General features: G+C 38.6%; 1 protein-coding gene across 1 annotated transcript; it reads left to right on the plus strand.

The window, feature by feature from the left end:
• The first annotated feature begins 235 nt into the window (after window positions 1–235).
• Window positions 236–13,368, plus strand: GJA1 (gap junction protein alpha 1). The gene is made up of 2 exons (XM_086707709.1): window positions 236–426; window positions 10,436–13,368. The coding sequence occupies exon 2, from the start codon at window positions 10,452–10,454 to the stop codon at window positions 11,598–11,600; it is 1,149 nt and encodes a 382-aa protein (XP_086563835.1). The 5' UTR covers window positions 236–426; window positions 10,436–10,451; the 3' UTR covers window positions 11,601–13,368.
• The last annotated feature ends 6,484 nt before the right edge of the window (window positions 13,369–19,852 follow it).

The following is a 19,852-nucleotide window of genomic DNA, read 5'->3' on the forward strand; positions in this document are numbered from 1 at the left end:
ACTACAAGTAGTGACATTCACGCCTCTAATGCTCTTCCATTTTTCTCGTCAGCAAATTTAAACTACAAGTTGATCTCAACCTGGCTATTCCTCAGTGTCTTTTCTCCCCAACCCTTCCACGTTCACCGGCCTCCCCTCCACTCTCCTCCCCGCCTTTCCTCTGCCCCTCCCCTTCTTCAGCCCCTCCTCCTCGTTGAGTCAGTGGCTTGAAACTTTTAAAAGCTCTGTGCTCCAATTAGAAAAAAGCTTTTACGAGGTATCAGCACTTTTCTTTCATTAGGGGGAAGGAGTGAAGAAAGTACCAAGCAGCAGCAGACTTTTAAACTTTAAATAGACAGGTCTGAGTGCCTGAACTTGCTTTTTCATTTTACTTCATCCTCCAAGGAGTTCAATCACTTGGCGTGCCTACTTCTTTTAAGAGAAAGAGTAAGTTAAAAAAATACTTTACCTGTTCGTTTCTTTTTCTAAGTAAAAGTTTTCTAAAGTTTGAAAATTTATTAAATGGAGCTTTGATATGGTACTGTAAATGGAATGGTGAACTTGAAAATGTGTCTGTAGTTTTAAATTTAAAATTGAGCGTTCAGTATTTATTTTCTTGACTGTTGAAAAGTTCCTAACAATGCAACAGGTAAAATAAGATTCAAACTTTTCCAATTGGAATGAAGCACTAGTTTACTGGATATTTGGTTCTTCATTTTAGAGTATAATTTTTCTTTTTTCTGGAGTCGATAATAGTCTAGGTGCTTTGTAACTTGGGGTGGGGGGGGGGTTGGCCTGGGTTGGGGATTTGACTGACAACATCACAAAAATCAAAGTGCAAATTTGCTTAGCGTGCTTGCTATAGAATTCTACACTATGTGCTTTTTCATATGTAAATCTTGATTGATGTTCTATAGCCCTGCAAAGCAAACTTCTTAACAAAGTGCTTTGTTAAGACCTTGCGGTTACTTGACTTCCACGTGGTCCCTTCCTAGAATTTTCCTCAGTAAACAAAAAGATATAAAAATCAGAGTTGTAATACTGAGGTTTTTAAAACAAATAGTTACTTTATGTTAGCAACCACTTTGGAAAGATTTGGGACCCTAGGAGAAGCACCTTTTTTACTCGACCACGTTGGCAATCAGCAGATGAAATCCCTTGAATGGGTGGTTACTCACAAAGCATTTGAAGGGAAGAAACTTTTAGAAAAAAGTGAATGCCAGGGTGCATTTTCAAAACCGTCTCCTAACACTGAAACTCCTAGAAAGAATATGAAATAAAATAAAATTTCTTAAACACCGCCTTAAGGGAGCTAGCCGCCCTCTCCCCCCTCCCCCCCCGCCCCCCGACTCATGCCCCTCTTACGTCCGTCCGAACCTGTAACAGACTTCAGAGCTCTGGAGCGACTTTGGGTTGGAGCAGCTTGGGTGCTGCCAGTAGGCAGTGATTATGTTGATTTGTTATTTTAAAGGGTTCAGTTCCTTAAATGCTCTATTGGTAACACATTCTGTTATCCAGAAATGCAACCATGCATTTTGGTGCTTGCTAAGGATTTTGTTCACACTTCACAGGCCAAAGTAATTAGTTTAAATTCTTAGTGCGACCCTACAGTTTGAAGTATTTGCACCGGCGAATGCTGAAAAGCAAATAAAAATGAAAGCTTCTGCGGAGGCCAGGGGCGGGGGGGTGGCGCGGGGCGCCTCTGCCATCTTAGCATCTGTCGGGCTCGCTCCGGGCTCCTGCGCTGCCCAAGCTCCGGGGTTTGGAGAGGTTTGCTAAGACATTTCCCTGAAATCCTCACCAGCCAAACCGAGCGCAGGTCCTCGTTCCGCCACTGAAAAGGAAGGGGAGGGGGAGTAGAGCGGGGGCAGATGGACTGCGTGCCAAATGGTAAAAGAAGAGCAAACGATTAATTCAATTAAACGTGTCAATCCAATTTCCCTTCCCTCTCCCCCCTCCCCTTTTTTTCTGAGTCCTACTGTGTAAACGTTGGTAAAGCAATCTGAGTACCTCGGGAATTACCGTGCTCATATTGCACTTGTAACTCTTGCAAGTTCTCGAAACTTCCCAAGAATGGGAAGGGGGGGTGCGGGGGGAGCATAATGAAATGAGGAAAGAGCTAATGACGTGTCCAGAGGCGAATCAGTACAGGATTCGGAAACTCAAACCTTGAGTTCCGAGCAGCGGATTGCCCATAAATCCACTTAGGCATCCAAATGTTTACTGAGCGTTTCTGATAAAGTTTATCATAATCTCCCCTTGACCAGCCTCACATTCACCCTCACCCTGGGGCAAGTCTGTATCTCTCTTTACAAGTGCTAAGTGGGGGTGGGAAGAGGAGACCTATAAATTGTTGGTAAAATAGATTTGGTTTTATTTGGAAATGAGTTTAATTTCTTTTGCTTCACGAACCAAAGTTAGTAGTAAAAACATGCTTAATCTCCCCCCCCCCCCGAAAATTGGGCACACTTGATCACCAAGTGCCCCGTTGCAATTTGAAGAATAGATATTTCTTAAGGAAGCCTGATTTTTACTTTCTGTACGAAGATTGTTGAAAATAAAAGCCAGTATTAATGCAGAAGTCTCATTAATTCCATCTCACATAATGAAATAAACTGGTTAGAAAATAACTCGGAAGTGTAATTTTTCTAGGTAGGCCGAATTGACTGGAAATTATACCAGTAACAGGAGTACATTCTGTCCTGGCAATGCATGTGATGCTTTGTACTTCCCAAAGTCAGGGGTATAGCTGTCACCTGTCCTTTGCGTGGAAAATGCAGTGGTACTGCTGTGCTCCTACTTTCTTCACATTTTAAACAGGTTCCACATTTTTCTAATGCCTTTTAGAATTTATCACCACAGCTGCCCCATCCACTGGATTTCTCAGCCTTTCCCGTGTGATTCCTTCATTGCTGACTCCGGAAAACAAGGTTCCAAAGCAAGCATCTTTAAAGGGTGCGTTTTCAGATACTGAAAGTTGTTTTCTTACTTAGATGTTTCCAATTCCTGCATAGAGAAGGATGGAAACTCATGATACAGTGCATTCCTTCCTTTCTTTTATAATATCCAGAGGTGTAGCTTGGTATGAAGTCTCAGAGCCTTTTATATATGATACCCGAGGGAAGAGAATGATAGGAAAGTCACCAGTGATTAATACCTTCTACTCCACCTTTCCTGTTCTGACTTCCCTCCAAGATTCTAGGTTGTTTGAATAGATTGTTGGAGCTTATCCACAGATACCAGTTCAGCTCTGAAGGGAAAAGTAGTTATCTAGTGTTTATGATTAAGGTCAATATTCAATATAGGTAAGTGCAGTTTAAAAAAAATCCCCAGAGTTATTCCTTCATGGGAGGTTAATTGTGTGAATTCTGTGGTGGTGGTTGTGTGGGGTTTTTTTTGTTTTGTTTTGTTTTGTTTTGTTTTTTGGATCCTTGTGATAACTACCTAAATTTTTCACTTTGCCTGTCTAAATTCACCATTTATGTATGTACATATTATTTTTTGCCAAAATGAAAACACAAACCATGGTGAGATATGTATATCAATAGCTTTAGCCTTAAAATTTTCCATAATGTCCATATTCGAATTTCCCTAGCTTTCTAAGTAATTTCTAGAAAATACAGATTTTATGGAATGTTTAAAATTCAGAGTAATATAGAAATGGAATGGGGGTTTTTTGTTTTGTTTTTTTAAAGCAACTTCTGTGAGCTAGATACATTGTATAGAATATGGCTCTTTTAATTATTTGAGGAAGATGCCTTCAAATAGAAACAAAGACAGGAGATGTTCTTCATGATTTTTTTCTTTTTTTCCTTAACAGCTGATAAAGGGTAAATTCTTCCTTCTAGATCTGTAGGGAATTGCTAAAATAGCAATATTGTAATCATTACAAGAGCATCTTAAAAACTAATTGATTACCATTAGGAAAATGTTAATCATTTCCTAGCTGCTATTTTGCTAAAAAAATACTCCAAGATAAAATAAATGAGCTATATCTATATCTAAAGATCTTTTAAAGAATACTAGCTAAACTTTATTAGCTCTTACTATGAGCTTTCAAGTGCAAGAGTTATTCAGTGCTTACTGAAGAAAACAGACTGTTCTTAATCAATACACTTGTGAGTACCCTAATGGTGTATTTATGTGATGACAAAATAACCAGGCTATTCAATAAAAATAGTCAATTTGGAGGTAAGTGGAGGAGAACACCAAGAACTTATAGAAGTTGTGTTTTGTTTTGTCTGTCACCTCACAGAAGAACATGGCTTTCAGCTTGCAGCTTCTGACTTAGTTAAGGTTTTTCTTCTGGCATCCCTAAAGTGACCATGAGGCACTCCTGTTAGTGGGGAAGTTGAGTGGTAGCCATTGAACTGGGGGGGAGGGAGGGGGTGTCTCTATGTGATAGGTATCATACTATCTTTGGAGTCCCTCAACCCCTGTCTCATCTCATTTTTCTATGGAGGCTGATGTAGGTTGACTATGTGGTGAAGAGGGAACCAAGGAAAGAAAGTCTTGTAGCCCCTGTCCCCCCAAAACTACACAGTTCCATGCTCACATGAAAGCTGAGGAAATATAATGGTATGCTTCTTTTTAAATAGAACAGGTATTGGGGCGCCTGGGTGGCGCAGTCGGTTAAGCGTCCGACTTCAGCCAGGTCACGATCTCGCGGTCCGTGAGTTCGAGCCCCGCGTCGGGCTCTGGGCTGATGGCTCAGAGCCTGGAGCCTGTTTCCGATTCTGTGTCTCCCTTTCTCTCTGCCCCTCCCCCGTTCATGCTCTGTCTCTCTCTGTCCCAAAAATAAATAAACGTTGAAAAATTAAAAAAAAAAAAAATTTAAATAGAACAGGTATTTAAATGGAATAGGTTTGACACACTACAGAGTTAGGCCAATCCTGCAGATAGGAGGAAGCAAAGGTTGTGTATTATTTAATGAACTGGGAATATTTACCATGGTACTGGATTCAAATCATTCAATGCCTGCATAGACTCAGGCTACTTAGAGGTGTTATGTGAACCAGGGTTAATATCAGCTGCTGCTCTTCCCCTTCAGAGCCCCAGCCCTACCTCAAGATTTGTCATTCTTGAAGTAAAAACAAGTTTAAACGGGCAAGACACTATGGTGTTATTTATTCTCGGCACTGTGGTGTTATTTATTCTTACCACGTAGTGTACAGAGTGAGAATACAGCAGAAGGGGGATGACAACACAAGTTTGTTGTTTAATATCTTAACCTGTAACAACATAATAGACTGAATAAACATCTCTGATACCTGACGCAGTTCTGCAAGAATCCCAAATTACTGTGCTGTGTAATAAATTCAAGAAGCTCTTTGTTAAGGAACATTTTTACTTACATCAGTCCTTACTGCTTGCTCAGGAGTCATTTGAAGCATATTGTTTCAACAGACAGTTTTCTGTTTTAGCAATTATCACTTGAAAATTTAATGTCTGCATATGAGATGCTGACAGTACTTTTTTTTTTTTTTTTTAAATACTATGAAACTAATGTAAAGAAAAAATTAGTTTGAAACTTCAGAAGTTTGGGATATATGTAAGAGAATCCCAAAGAGGTAGTAAACAACAAGACTGGTGAATGGAACCTGGTGCCTTTTTGGGTACTGTGGAGACCACAGTGGACAGACCCTTGTGGAGCTTGCATTCTGATTGAGGAAAGCAGATGGTAATAAGTCCTTGTCCTGGAGAGAGACAAACAACAGACAGGTAAATACATATAAAACCTGTCAAGTAGAGCTAAAGACCATTAAAGAAACAAAAACAGGACAAAGGGAAATAGGAAGTGACAGGACTGGAGGGCTGGCTGATGAAGTGAGACCAGAACTGAGACCTACAGATGTGACAAAGTGAACCGCGTAGACAGAGCAGAGCTGATCAAGGCAGATCAACTTGTTAGTTTTTCTTTCAAGACTGGCTGGCTGTTGGAGGAGAATAGTTTGGCAAGCAGGGTGACTAGGCTAGTGACCTGAAACCTGAGGAGGTGATGATGGCTGAGATCAGGCTAAGTGGTGGGGAGACTCCATCAGTCTGGGTTTTGGGGGAAGATAAAGCCTATAGTATTTGCTGACAGTATGAATGTGAGTTATGTTAATTATGTGTGGATATGAATATTACCAAAGAACATCTGGCTGTTGTGACTGTAGAGGAATAGTCGCCACTGAGCTCAGTCAAGGACGTTTACTGCAAGGGACAGGGGTTCTTACAAAAGTTCAAAACCTCAGGAGCGTCTACATTTTAGCTTGAGCGGCTTAAAATTTTTTGGTCTTAGTATGTTAAACACACGCACTGCATTACCCTTTCCCCCAGATAAATCTATGAAATGATTTTTATCAGGCACTTCGATAGTCATTTTCTTACACATTTTTAGCCCGTGTGATTTTATTTTTCCTTTAAGTGCTTACTTTGAATCACTGAAAGGTGATCGATATCAAGTCTCACTTTAGTTCTTAATCCTATTTAACTTTACTTAAGTCCCTACTCTAAACTCATTACAGCTGTCACTTGTGAAATTCTCTAAAATCAAAATGAAAATATTTTCTAATTTTCCTAACAATTACTAGGGCATTAATGACATGGAGTGACTTGACTACAGCTTTGGCGTGGTGATTTGTTTTTAAGGGCCTGGCAAAAGGGACACTCAAAAGTAATTTAAAGTTGAAGCTTTCTTTTCATTTTGAATCAAGTGTTTGGATCTTTATGCTCTTGGGGAGCATCTGATGGAAGTAGAGTGACGCAGGGTGGTTCAGTGAAGGGGGAGCTCAGTTCCCAGATGCCCAGAGAGCCTCTGCTCCTCATCCTGGACCACCCCTTTGGCCTTTTTAGATTTTCTTTTCCTTTCTGCTCTTCTAACATTTCTCCAATCCTAAATATTTTGAATAAGCACCAAAAATGTCAAGGAACCATTGTTTGCCTCCTGGCCTGAAACTTCAGAATCACCTGGTGCATTTGTTTTAAAAAAGAAAATAAACACCGAAAAAACCCAACCAAAAACCAAAACCAAAAACTAATTTCCCTGCACTCCCCTCCTGCCCCTCACCCCCAATCAGATTAAGTCAGGCTGGTGAGTGCCAGGAATGTATATTTTCAACAAATGTTACCAAATGATTGTGGTTCAGGAACCACTGCAGAGGGTCCAGGGGGTCCTTGGAGAGGTCATGCTTGGATGCCCGTGGCTTTTGGCCTCTAGTCTAGAGGGCCATAAAGAGCAACAGGAAAAAATGTGACCTGACCTGACATGGTACACAGAAGACAAGGATGATCCAGCTGCTGTCAAGCATTTGCTTCTAATGAAAATTTTTGCATTAACTCCTTAACCTAGACCTTATTCTACATATAAAGTCCCAGCTTGGGAACCTAGAGGTGAAGGCATGAATATACATGAAGTACACTCAGCTCCTGTGTTTTTCTCCTATATCACATAAGGAATATACCTGTCTTATGATGGTAAATATGAATGAGGTATACATTCAATGCCAGGGATTCAGTAAACATAATTATGCCCATTCTTTATTTAAAAAATGTTAATTTTTTAACTAAGATTTGGAAAAATGAAAATACTAATGGGGTAGAGGGTCAACTAGTTGATAGAACTTTTGACTCAAAGTGAACAACTACCAGAAAAAGTAACTATTTTTGTTACCTCTCCTTGAAAATCACAAGCATTATAAGCCATCACATTAAACATTACCTGATGGTCTCTGTGAGAGTGGTAATGACAGGATACAGGATACTGGGTGTCCAATTGGATAATTCATCTTATTCAGATGAAAGAGTAAACTCATTAATGCAAATGACAACTGCGTGGGTACTTAAAGAAAAGACAACTTTGCAATTAAGTTGCTGGTGTATTAATAAAGAACTATTACCTAGTGAACTGCCCAGTGACCCAATTCACATACTGTTGCACTATGGGGTTGTTTTTGGGAATCTCAGAATTACATGAAAGTTGAGTTTTATTTTCCATAATATGTACTGGAACTTAGTATAGTACTTAATTTCCACAAGCATCTACATAATCATATTTTACTTTGAATAATGATGAAGCACTGACCAAAATGACAACTTTTCAGTGTGCCTGGTAATATCTAAACATGTTAAGTTTGTCTTGAGCTCCATCATTGGGTGAGTATGATGAGATGTTTGCAGACAGTTTATCATTTTATAGTTGATTGTTTTTGTGGTCCCCTTTTTCCCCAGCAATTGGAGTATTGAGCAAAAGCAGATGACACTGGCAAAATATTGTAATTCTCTGCAAACAGAATTAAGGCCAATTTACACATCATCACATAGAAACTATCTACTGATATAGCTCCAAAAATTCTGTTTTGTTTGTTTGACCCTCATGGACTGTACTTCTTCATTCCCAGTGTACTATTTTCTGCTAAATTGTAGGTTTTTTCCTATGTTCTCTCACCATTAAACTGTCCATCAAAGCTAAATTACTCCTATCACTTTGAGCCTCCCCTGGACTCTAACTCTTTTTGAAACCTTATAAGCCTTTATTTTTTTGTTTTTTGTTTTCCCTTTGTTCTTTTTTGACTGCTCTTTCCATACATCAGCTTCACTGTCTAACGTGTCACTTCAGAATCTAAAATGGCCCTTCCCAAAAGTGGAAGGGAAGCCCCCTTTTTAATGACCCTTGGAAAAGCATTACTTCTGTGATCTGCCTACCCACTTCCCCGTCTTCCTTCAGCATTCTTTGGGTTGCCATCAAAGATACCCATCGACTGCTGATTTAGATAGCTGGCACATAGTTTCATTTTACGGATCTGCCATCTCTTCTCTGTTCCATCTGGGAAATCCCAAGCCAGATTTCCATTTCATTTCTTCACTTCCCTTGGAGGGATAGGCATTAAATGGCACTGTAATGTTGCATGGTGGGGAAGACGACTCCCTTGGATTTCATTAACTTCCTACAAGGAGAAAGTGGCTCATAGTTCAATTCCAGATGAGAAGCTTTTATATTCAGATAATGAACATACTTCTATTTCTAAGAAGCCTATATAATCCTACTTTTAGTTACACTGTTTAAAATTTATTATGAAGCTCCTGGAAAGACTTTGCTTAGCTTGTTTTTGATTATTAAATAATCTTTGAGCACTTCTTACTTTTGTAACTCTCCAATTACTACTCTGGTGAAAATTAGACTGTATTCTCTATGCCTGCCACGTGTAATGTTACTCATTTCTTCCCAGCTTTCAGCCCTTGCTAAGACTGTATGAAAGCATGAGAACGTTTCTAGCCTTAATCCAGCTTTATTCTAATTTTAAAACCAGTGTGGTGCCCTAGAAATCCTTGGCCTTGGGATCATAAGTCTTCTTGTGGCTCTAGTAATAGTTAAATATTTCCTATACCCCTAAGAGCTCAACTTTCATCAATTAAATGAAGGAGCTATTGACAGTTAGAGGTATCAATCGAATTATATAAATAACTTTTGGGATCCATGTTGAGATCTCTACAGAGTTGGATCTATTTCTCATCCCCAGCAATGGGGAAGTGCTAGGCTTAAGATATCTAGCTATTGATAGGAAGTTAAATCTAGTATATCGGCTGAGGGCCCAAAGCCTGGTAAGTGAACTTGAAAGTGTACAGCAATCAAAAGATGAAAACCAATCATTTTTGCTAGAGATAACACTTTAAAGTGGTCTAATAGGAGTGAGACAAATTGAACTTTTACTTGAAATGTAATGTGCATTTATTTACTCTTTGCTTTTTTGAAAGAAGTGCCCTGCATATAATGACAGTGTGTCAAAATGGTGCATTTTAGTACACTATACTTTTCTCTGGGAAGAAGACAGACTTTTGGACCACATAAATCACTGCTTAAGAAGAAACAGAAGTATAAATGACCGTAATATAGAATATACACAAATTACACTTGAAATAGCAAGGTGAAACATTTCAGAGTAGTTAGGAATAAAATGCTGTATAATAGCATTAAGGTTTGGAAATAGCTTCTGTATAAATGTGTTCATGGGTGTTCTTACTTCAGTTCTTAAATACCCATACTTTTCGAATACCATCCATCAGCATTTTGCTAAGGCATGCATCCAGACACAAGCCTATCTGGTGAGAACTATTGTCACTTACCAGATGGATAAAATAAGCAGAGGCACTTAGCATAGACAGTTTCTCAAGTCACATGGTAGGGCAGTGGTTGAGCAAGTAACATCTTTGCCAGTTAAGATTGCAATTTACCAGGCACATCGGCTCTGTTGCTTCTAAGACTTACCTTACTTCAAGAAAATTGTGAGACATCTTTGCAGGTGGAAAATGGGACAGGAAGAGTTTGCACTTTTTTGGCGGGGCAGGGGCGGGAGGGGTGTGCTAGAAAGATATGAGAACTTTAATAATATGTTGACTATTGACTGAAAACAGTTACATATTTTAACTAATAATTTGCAGTCTATGATCATTTAGTTGTCTTTCTGCTTCTTTTCAGGTGGTGCTCTGGCAACATGGGTGACTGGAGTGCCTTAGGCAAACTCCTTGACAAGGTTCAAGCCTATTCCACCGCTGGAGGGAAAGTGTGGCTGTCTGTCCTGTTCATTTTCCGAATCCTGCTACTGGGGACGGCGGTTGAGTCGGCCTGGGGTGATGAGCAGTCTGCCTTTCGTTGTAACACTCAGCAACCTGGTTGTGAAAATGTCTGCTATGACAAATCCTTCCCAATCTCTCACGTACGCTTCTGGGTCCTCCAGATCATATTTGTGTCTGTCCCCACACTGTTGTACCTGGCTCACGTGTTCTACGTGATGCGCAAGGAAGAGAAACTGAACAAGAAAGAGGAAGAACTCAAAGTTGCCCAAACGGATGGCGTCAATGTGGAGATGCACTTGAAGCAGATTGAAATCAAGAAATTCAAGTATGGTATTGAAGAGCACGGCAAGGTGAAAATGCGAGGGGGCCTGCTGCGAACCTACATCATCAGCATCCTCTTCAAGTCTGTCTTTGAGGTGGCCTTCTTGCTGATCCAGTGGTACATCTATGGATTCAGCCTGAGTGCCGTTTACACCTGCAAAAGAGATCCCTGCCCTCATCAAGTAGACTGCTTCCTCTCTCGTCCCACAGAGAAAACCATCTTCATCATCTTCATGCTGGTAGTGTCCTTGGTGTCTCTTGCCTTGAACATCATCGAACTCTTCTATGTCTTCTTCAAGGGTGTTAAGGATCGTGTGAAGGGGAAGAGCGATCCTTACCATGCTACCACTGGCCCACTGAGCCCCTCAAAAGAATGTGGATCTCCGAAATATGCCTACTTCAATGGCTGCTCCTCACCAACTGCTCCACTCTCACCCATGTCTCCTCCTGGGTACAAGCTGGTCACCGGAGACAGAAACAATTCTTCCTGCCGCAATTACAACAAACAAGCAAGTGAGCAAAACTGGGCTAATTACAGTGCAGAACAAAATCGAATGGGGCAGGCAGGAAGCACCATCTCCAACTCCCATGCACAGCCTTTTGATTTCCCTGATGACAACCAGAATTCCAAAAAACTAGCTACTGGGCACGAACTGCAACCACTAGCCATTGTGGACCAGCGACCTTCCAGCAGAGCCAGCAGCCGTGCCAGCAGCCGACCTCGGCCTGATGACCTGGAGATCTAGATCCAGGCTTGAGAGCATCGAGATTCTGCTCACTTGTGGAGAAGAGAAAAGGTGCTGTCGAAAGTGCACCTTAGGTGTTCATTTTGTTCCATTGCAGGTGGTACTCAACAGCCTTCCTCATGAGGCTTAGAAAACACAAAGACATTAGAATACCTAGGTTCATTGGGTGTATTTGGGATAGGTGGGTGGAGAGGGAGGGGATAAGGGAGGTACATGTTGGTATTTAATGTAGTTGATTCAAAGAACTGTAGTTCTAAATATAAGTTGCATTAGGTGATACATAGCTAAGGGCTTTTTCTCCCCCCACACACCCCTAAGAATAGTTCTGTGTATGTGAAAGAGTGGGTGATATTTTTGGATAAGTACTTTTTTTATTCTACCATGAAACTGAAATAACTTTGACCAGGAAAAAAAAAAAAATGCTTCCTGGACATCTTGTTTCTTTTTATCAAGAAAAAGTTGGAGGATTGTCCTTATGTCCCTGCTAAAACATTCCATTGTTAAAATTTGCACTTTGAAGGTAAGCTTTCTAGGCCTGACCCTCCAGGTGTCAGTGGACTTGAGATACTATATTTGTTATTCTTGGTATCAGTTAAAAGTCCAGACAAGGCCCACAGAAAGAGACTTTCCATCGCATTTTCAAATCTCGGCCAGTCATATGGACGTTATTTCTTTTACATCTAGTTGTGACATGTAACTGCCATCACTGTTTCATCATTCCTCAGCTACTATTCACATTCATTTAGTGGTTTCTGTAAACATTTTGAAAACAGTTGGGATGTCACTTAACATTTTTTGAATTAGAGTCAGGGAAGCAAGCCATGCTCAATATTTAACAATCACTTATATGTGTAAGTGTGTGGAAGAGTGTGTTTTATTCGTCATATATTGGTACAAGCAGATGCAGTATAAACTCACAAATACAGATTTGAAAATAATGCATACACAGTGTTCAAATTTGAGCCTTTCTCATGGATTTTGTGGTGTGGGCCAATATGGTGTTTACATTCTATAATTCCTGCTGTGCAAGTAAAGCACACTTTTTTTCCCCCTAAGTGGTTTTTTTTCCCCCCCATGTATCCTATTATGGATACTGGTATTGTTAATTATGATTTGTTTCCTTTTTCTCTTTTTTTAGAATATAGCAGTAATGCTATTGCTGAAATGAATGATTTTCTTTTTCTGAAGTGTAATCATGAATGCTTGAATGATAGAATTTTAGTACTGTAAACAGGCTTTAGTAAGTAATGTGAGACACTTAGAAGAAATGCTTAGAGTGGGCTTTTAAGTGTGCCTAAATGAATTTCGCAGTAACTGGTATCCTTGGTTTTGTCCTACTTAATACACATTAGTTCAGAACTTGTATTCTGTTATGAGTTTGACAGTCTTTTGGAGTGACCAGCAACTTTGATGTTTGCACTAAGACTTTATTTGGAATGCAAGAGAGGTTGACAAGAGGTTTCAGTAGTACACATGTAACTAATTTATTTGAAATCTACCCTAAAGAAATCTACCAGTTTCTTCAAATGTCTTCTTAAAACTCATCAGAGATGATTCATGAAAATGCAGAGCATCATACTTTTCTTCTTGCGTGTCAGCTACATAAACAGTTTTGTACAATGAAAAATACTAATTGGTTTGACATTCCATGTTAAACTACTGTTACGTTCAGCTTCGTTGCATGTAATGTAGACCTTGTCCATCAGATCATGTGTTCTGGAGAGTGTTCCTTATTCAATAAAGTTTTAATTTAGTATAAGGAGAGCAATCTATATCCTGTGTGATTTTTAAAACTTTTATTGCATCTATTCACAATTATCAGAGACATTTCCATTAGTTTTGATGATTTAGGCAAATAAGATTCACAAGCTTCAGGAGTCTTTAAAAACAACATCATTAGCTAGGTTCAGTGCAACATTGATAACAGTCTTGGGTATTTGTTCAACTAAGAGAAGATAAAGTACATAAGTGTTGGATTTGGAATATAAGATTAGTGATGTGTGTGATAAAGCTTAAAATAAGGTAATGTTAAGTAATTTAGTAGATCCATACATGAGAGAAGTAAGCATGAAAAGATAAGGACAATGTAATTTTAAAACTGGAGACTCCTGGAGATAAAAGACCAAGAACAAAGTCCATTTAAGTGTGATTATGCTCTATGACAAAAGAATGAAATAGATCTAGGAATCTTATACCTAAAGACATTGTGAAAAATACAAAAAATAGATTTTAGAAATTCCTAACACCCCACCCTCCCACCCAACTGAATCATTCAAAGGGAGTAGAATAGTTTTGGACAGTGTATAATATTGCTATAATTTTAGATATAAAATTTATTGGAATGCCTGTGTGACTCAGTTAAGCATCCGACTTCAGCCTAGGTCATGATCTCATGGTTCATAAGTTTGAGCCCCATGTCAGGCTCTGTGATGACAGCTCGGAACCTGCTTCGGATTCTGTGTCTCCCTCTCTGCCCCTCCCCTGCTCATGCTCTGTCTTAAAAATACACATTAAAAAAATTTTTTTAATATATAAAATATATTAATACTTATAAGTCACGTTTCAAATTTTTAAAAATTTGCATACATACCACAGCAAACTAGATTACTAGAACATAAAATTAGTACTAATTTAGAAATCTAGTCCAGTTCAGTTGCTTCTTTATTTTTTTTTTTCTGAGCAAGGGTTATGAGATTTGCCTAAAATCAAAGGATTATCTAATAACCAGTTTTCCAGTCAATATAATTGGTAATGTCAACATGTCTTTGGGTATTATCATTTGGCTGGCTGAGAAACCTATCGAAGAAGCAAGTTTTCTGTGTATTTGCATTTACTATGGGAAACAGAGAAATGAATTATTTATTTGAATGTATGTGTTTCTATGTCCTACACATGGAGGGTTCATGAGATATGGATGGATAAATAATTAGACCATCGAATGTTGGAGTAGGAGAGTGGAGGTATGAAACAGCGTTCTGATTTAGGTGTATGGAGGTGAGAGGGCAAGTTACGGCTTTCAGAAAGTGCATTCTAAACATTTCCCAAATTTAAAGCTTTCACTATTTACAAAAAAAAAAAATTAAGCATGTACTAAATATACACAGTTTTGTATATGTATACATGCATCAGAGAAGTTCTAATTCCCAAAGGAAATCATTGTCAAGAGTCAGACACCAATCACACATCAGGCATTTTGTTGAGGAGAGGTGATTTTTAGAATGGCCCCATAATTCCGGCCCAAGGAAGCTTACAATGTGAATCCTTCCAGAAGTATCTATCTATTATTTTTTTCCTTCCAGAAGTTTTCAAAAAGATGTTCCACTCTTCATTTTGCTTAATTGTCTGCTTCCCACAACTAAAAATTAAATTGACTTGTGTTTAAAAATTATGAGACAATATGCAGTTTCATTCCACAAATATTATACTTTTTCGCATAAAATTTCATGCTTAAAAAATTAAAATTTGAGGGGCACCTGGGTGGCTCAGCTGGTTAAGTGTCTGACTTTTGGCTCAGGTCATAACGTCACGGTTTGTGGGGTTGAGCCCCATATCAGGCTCTGTGCTGCCTGCTTGGGTCCTCTGTCTCCCTCCCTCTGCCCCTCCCCCCATGCTCTCTCAAAAATAAATATTTAAAAAAAATAAAAATTTGAATCTTCTAGAAGTAGTAGAACTTTCTGTGGTAGTAGAAATGTTTTATTCTGTTCACTATGGTAGGTACTAGCCACATGTGTCTATTGAGCCCTTGAAATGTGGCTAGTGAATCTGAAGAAATGAATTAATTTAAATGTTAATTAAATAGCCACATGTGGCTAGTGAATATCATATTGGACAGGGCAGTTCTAGAGTCTGCCAGGGGAAAAAAAGTTTAATATTGAGTGGAAATGGGGGAGAGGATGGTCACGTTAGAAAGGAATAGGGAAGAGAAACTCCGAGGTCCTTTTTAGAGTCTTATAACAGTATTTCTTATTCTGTAAACACTAGGAAACTATTTTAAACAAAGCCTCTGCTTTTATGTGAAATTCGCTAGTCTTTTGTTAGATAATCATATATTTTATTTACTTATTTTTAAATGTTTATTTATTTTTGAGAGAGACAGAGCATGAATGGTGGAGGGCAGAGAGAGAGAGGGAATCATGGAATCTGAAGCAGGCTCCAGTCTCTGAACTGTCAGCACAGAGCCTGACACGGGGCTCGAACTCACAAACCGTGAGATCATGAGCTGAGACGAAGTCAGACACTTAACCGACTGAGTCACCCAGGTGCCCCGATAATCATAGATTTTATGTTACCATTGTTTTACTTCAGAATTTTATATACAAGCTTATGCTGCCTGTTTTTAAAAGTGGTATGGTTGTCTAATGTCTTCAAATATTGGGAAGAAGTTCAGTGCCCTTACTTGGTTCAGTGCATTAACACCCTAACACTTGTGAATCTCTCTTAAGTTTCCAGGCCCTGGGCTGTTCTTTTACCTTATTTTGAGAAAATTGCAGAACCTCAACCTGCCCAGGATGCTAGTTTTCTGCCCACACACTGCCTCTCCTAAAAATTCCAAACTTCAAATTCCAACATGCCAAAACATCTGTGCTTTGTACTCGGAGGGAGAACAAAATAATGAAGTTTGGGGGCTTATTAAAGTCTTAAAGTGAATTCTTTTTATAAACAGCACACCAACAGTGTAGAAACATGTTTATAATCTTTACTGGCTCTGAGATTCTCTTTTTACCTTTTCTTGGTTGGGCAAATATAGCTGCGCCCTTGGCAGGTCAGAATTCGCAGCTGGCAATTTTCAGAGCTCAAGAGCAGTCATGGAACAAGCACCATAGAAACAGCGCTTCAACAAGAATAAAAAATATCGTGTAAAGAAGAAAGCTAATTTGGAGGAAAAATTTTGCATTTGTTTCCTGGTCTTCAAAGAATATCGTGCAAAGAAGAAAGCTAATTTGGGGGGGAAATGTTGCATTTGTTTCCTAGTCTTCAAAAGTGTTGAAATTTTAACTCAGATTATTTCTTCTGATGTCCGGATGTTTCTTCCAAAAACCAAATGCTTATTTGGGCTATGACGTGTAAAGCAATTTCAATGCCTACACACTTTCCTGCTGAATACAGAAACTGTCTCAAGAGGCACTCACTTTGAAAGCAAAGCCTGAGCCTGAGTCTTATTTAATGCAATGAGCCATGTGCCTCTGTGCAATATGAGGCTAACTGGAGCATGGTCGGGCATTTGTGCTGGAATGTCTTGTCGGTTACTCTTTCCAAAACTTAATTGGAATTGGTATAGACAATAAGATAGTTTTTAGTTGCTATGATAGGAGAAACCATGCAATTTATTTTAAAAGTAAATGAATAAAAGTGTAAGACTCTCGTCTGCTTTGAAAAACTCGGGTCAGAGTTACATATTTCATATATTCAGTCATATTTATTAATTCTAAACACAGTTAACTAAGTTAGAAAACCTTCCCTACATAAAATGTAAACTAACCTTAAGCCTAAACTGTGAGAAAATGACTACAGTTGAGGTTAAGTCAACTCCAGGGAATAAAGGGGAAAAGGTTGAGATTCATTAAAACAGGACTTGAGACCTCAAGTCCAGCCAGAAAGCCCAAAGTTGAATAGGTCATTTCCCTTGAAGACTTTGATGTGATTGTGGCTCTAGTTCAAGTTTTCCTCTAGTTCAACTGGAATTACATTGGCCTTTATAGTCCTCTACCATATTGATTTCTAATCATCCAAGCTATTCACAATATAAATATTTATTCAAAGACAGAACAGCAGAACTAGTTAAAGACAATGTTTGTTCTGAGACAATTTTCCATAGTTTGGCCAAATTTGTCAATGACTGCCTTTTTGGAGGGCAGGTAATTTGCAAATATTTGGAGAGGACCACTTTGTATTCATGAGTTTCAAATTTCAGTGAGACCAAAGTAATTTGGAGACTAAATGTAACTATATCCATCATACTGTCATCTATAATTCAACGTAAGTTAAAACTATAACAGAGATTTACCTGTTATGTTAATTTCTGCATACTTAAAATAGACCATAATTTATAATTTTATAATTCATAATTTTAAAAACAATAAAATAGCGATACAATAAGTAAGATTGCCATTGAGGGTATTTCAGTGTAGAACGTTAAATCACATTTCTTCTCCATTTTCACATTCTTAATTTCTCCAGTCTAACCTCTCATCAGAGTTTTCTGATTTGTGATAGCTGTATAAATATATACACTTTCCTCTCAAATTTTGTTTATAGCTGAAGTTTCAATTCTAGAATTTTTCCACCCTGAATCTGCAATTGAAGATAAAATGGATGAAATGCCATAAAGCTTCCATCAAATTCCTGCCCTGCTATTTGTTACACACATTTAGAGCAGTTTTCTTGTTAGATTGTTGTTAGATGTTTGTGAATTTGTGGTAGAGACACTTCCTTTTTTCATATATACCTTATACCTTGCTCCCGTAAACATCTTTTTAGCAAACAAGTGCCAAGTGAAACATTTCAATAGTAACTCTGGAATAATATAGCAGATGTTTAACGTTTGTAATTAAAGACTATCATTGAAAACCATCAAAATATTCATTTGATTTTCATCTTTACTCTGGTCCTCACTTGTCTGGACGACTTGCAGCATTTATAATTAAAGAGTGTAAGAACTGTAGGTGATGGTTATCTAAAACTCCAGACGTGGCAAATGTGGGAACCAGGGTGTTTCTGGCATTTGACCAGTCATTTTTAGTCAGCATTATAGCTAAGCTCTGCCTCTAAACTGATGATTCTTTATGATAATTAGCTATTATGTGTGAGCAAAAAAAAGAGTTAAAGAAGCTGTAATGTATTCCAAGTGCCACTGAATTAGAGAAACACTTCAATGTGGGAATATGTTCACATAAAATACACTAACACTATAAAAAAAAAAAAAGAGCAGCTCTGATAGAAAAAGTGTGGTTAGCTAGTTAATAGGAATTTACAGCTTTGGTAGGTTTACAGTAGCACCGTAGCTTTGGAAATAACATATTAAAACAAACAAAAAAATTTGCTCTTTCGATTTGTCATGAATCAGTCTAACACAGGGCTGAGCCCATACAGACCGTTCCCAATTTACGATACTTTGACTTAGGATTGTTTGACTTTGTGATGGTGCAAAAGTGATAGTATTCAGTAGAATCGTACCTCAACTTTTGAACTTGGATCTTTTCCCTGGCTAGCAGTATATGGTAGGATCCTCTTTTGTGATGCTGGGCAGAGGCAGAGAGCTGTAACTCCCAGTAAGCCAGCCACACAATCAGGAAGGCAAATACTCAAGCATTCTGTATAGGCGTCCTGTTTTTTTACTTTCAGTACAGTATTCAATACGTTACATGAGGTAGTCAATGTTTTATTTTAAGATAGGCTTTATGTTAGTTAGATGATTTTGCCCAACTGTACATAGGCTGATAGAAGTGTTCTGAGTGTGTTTAAGTTAGGCAGGGTTAAGCTATAATGTTCCATAGGTTAGATGTACTCAATGTACTTTTCAACTTCAGATAGTTTTATTGGAAGGTAATCTCACCGTAAGTCGAGGAATATCTGTAGTGTGTGGTGACAAAGATAACCTGATGATTGGTTCAGGTATTTAGACTGGATTTTGGTTTTCATTTAAAAAGTATTTTTAGGGGCGCCTGGGTGGCTCAGTTGGCTAAGCGTCCGACTTCGGCTCAGGTCACGATCTCACAGCCCGTGAGTTCGAGCCCCGCGTCGGGCTCTGGGCTGATGGCTCAGAGCCTGGAGCCTGCTTCCGATTCTGTGTCTCCCTCTCTCTCTGCCCCTCCCCCGTTCATGCTCTGTCTCTCTCTGTCTCAAAAATAAATAAACGTTAACAAAAAAAATTTAAAAAGTATTTTTAACAATCTTCTCAATTTGTGACTAAATGCAAGATGACCTTTAAAGTACAGGCACTGTTTTTAAAAGCCACATTACATTAAGGCCATGAATGGTTTCAAGAATTAGAAGCATGAATGTCTTAAGATTTTCCGAAAATCCCAGGACTTCTGGGGAATTTCCAATATTTGTAGAACATAAACTCTGTTGCTCCTTGAAAAGTGTTCACAAGCCTCGGGTAATCAATACATGCGTGCTGTGTGGTGAAATCTTATGTTAAGCAAAAATGACATAAGTAGGATTAGGAAATTTCAAGAAAATGGTGTCTGAAAAATGTTTTGCTGCATTAAATAAGAATTGTTCTTGTATTCATCCTTACACGCTACAGATTT

Source organism: Puma concolor, chromosome B2 (assembly GCF_028749965.1).
Source record: "Puma concolor isolate L17-30 chromosome B2, mPumCon1.1.hap2, whole genome shotgun sequence".
In the NCBI taxonomy this organism is placed as follows: Eukaryota; Metazoa; Chordata; class Mammalia; order Carnivora; family Felidae; genus Puma; species Puma concolor.

Coding starts and splice junctions, on each gene's coding strand:
- GJA1 (XM_086707709.1), top strand. CDS start 10,452: ATGGGTGACTGGAGTGCCTTAGGCAAACTCCTTGACAAGGTTCAAGCC.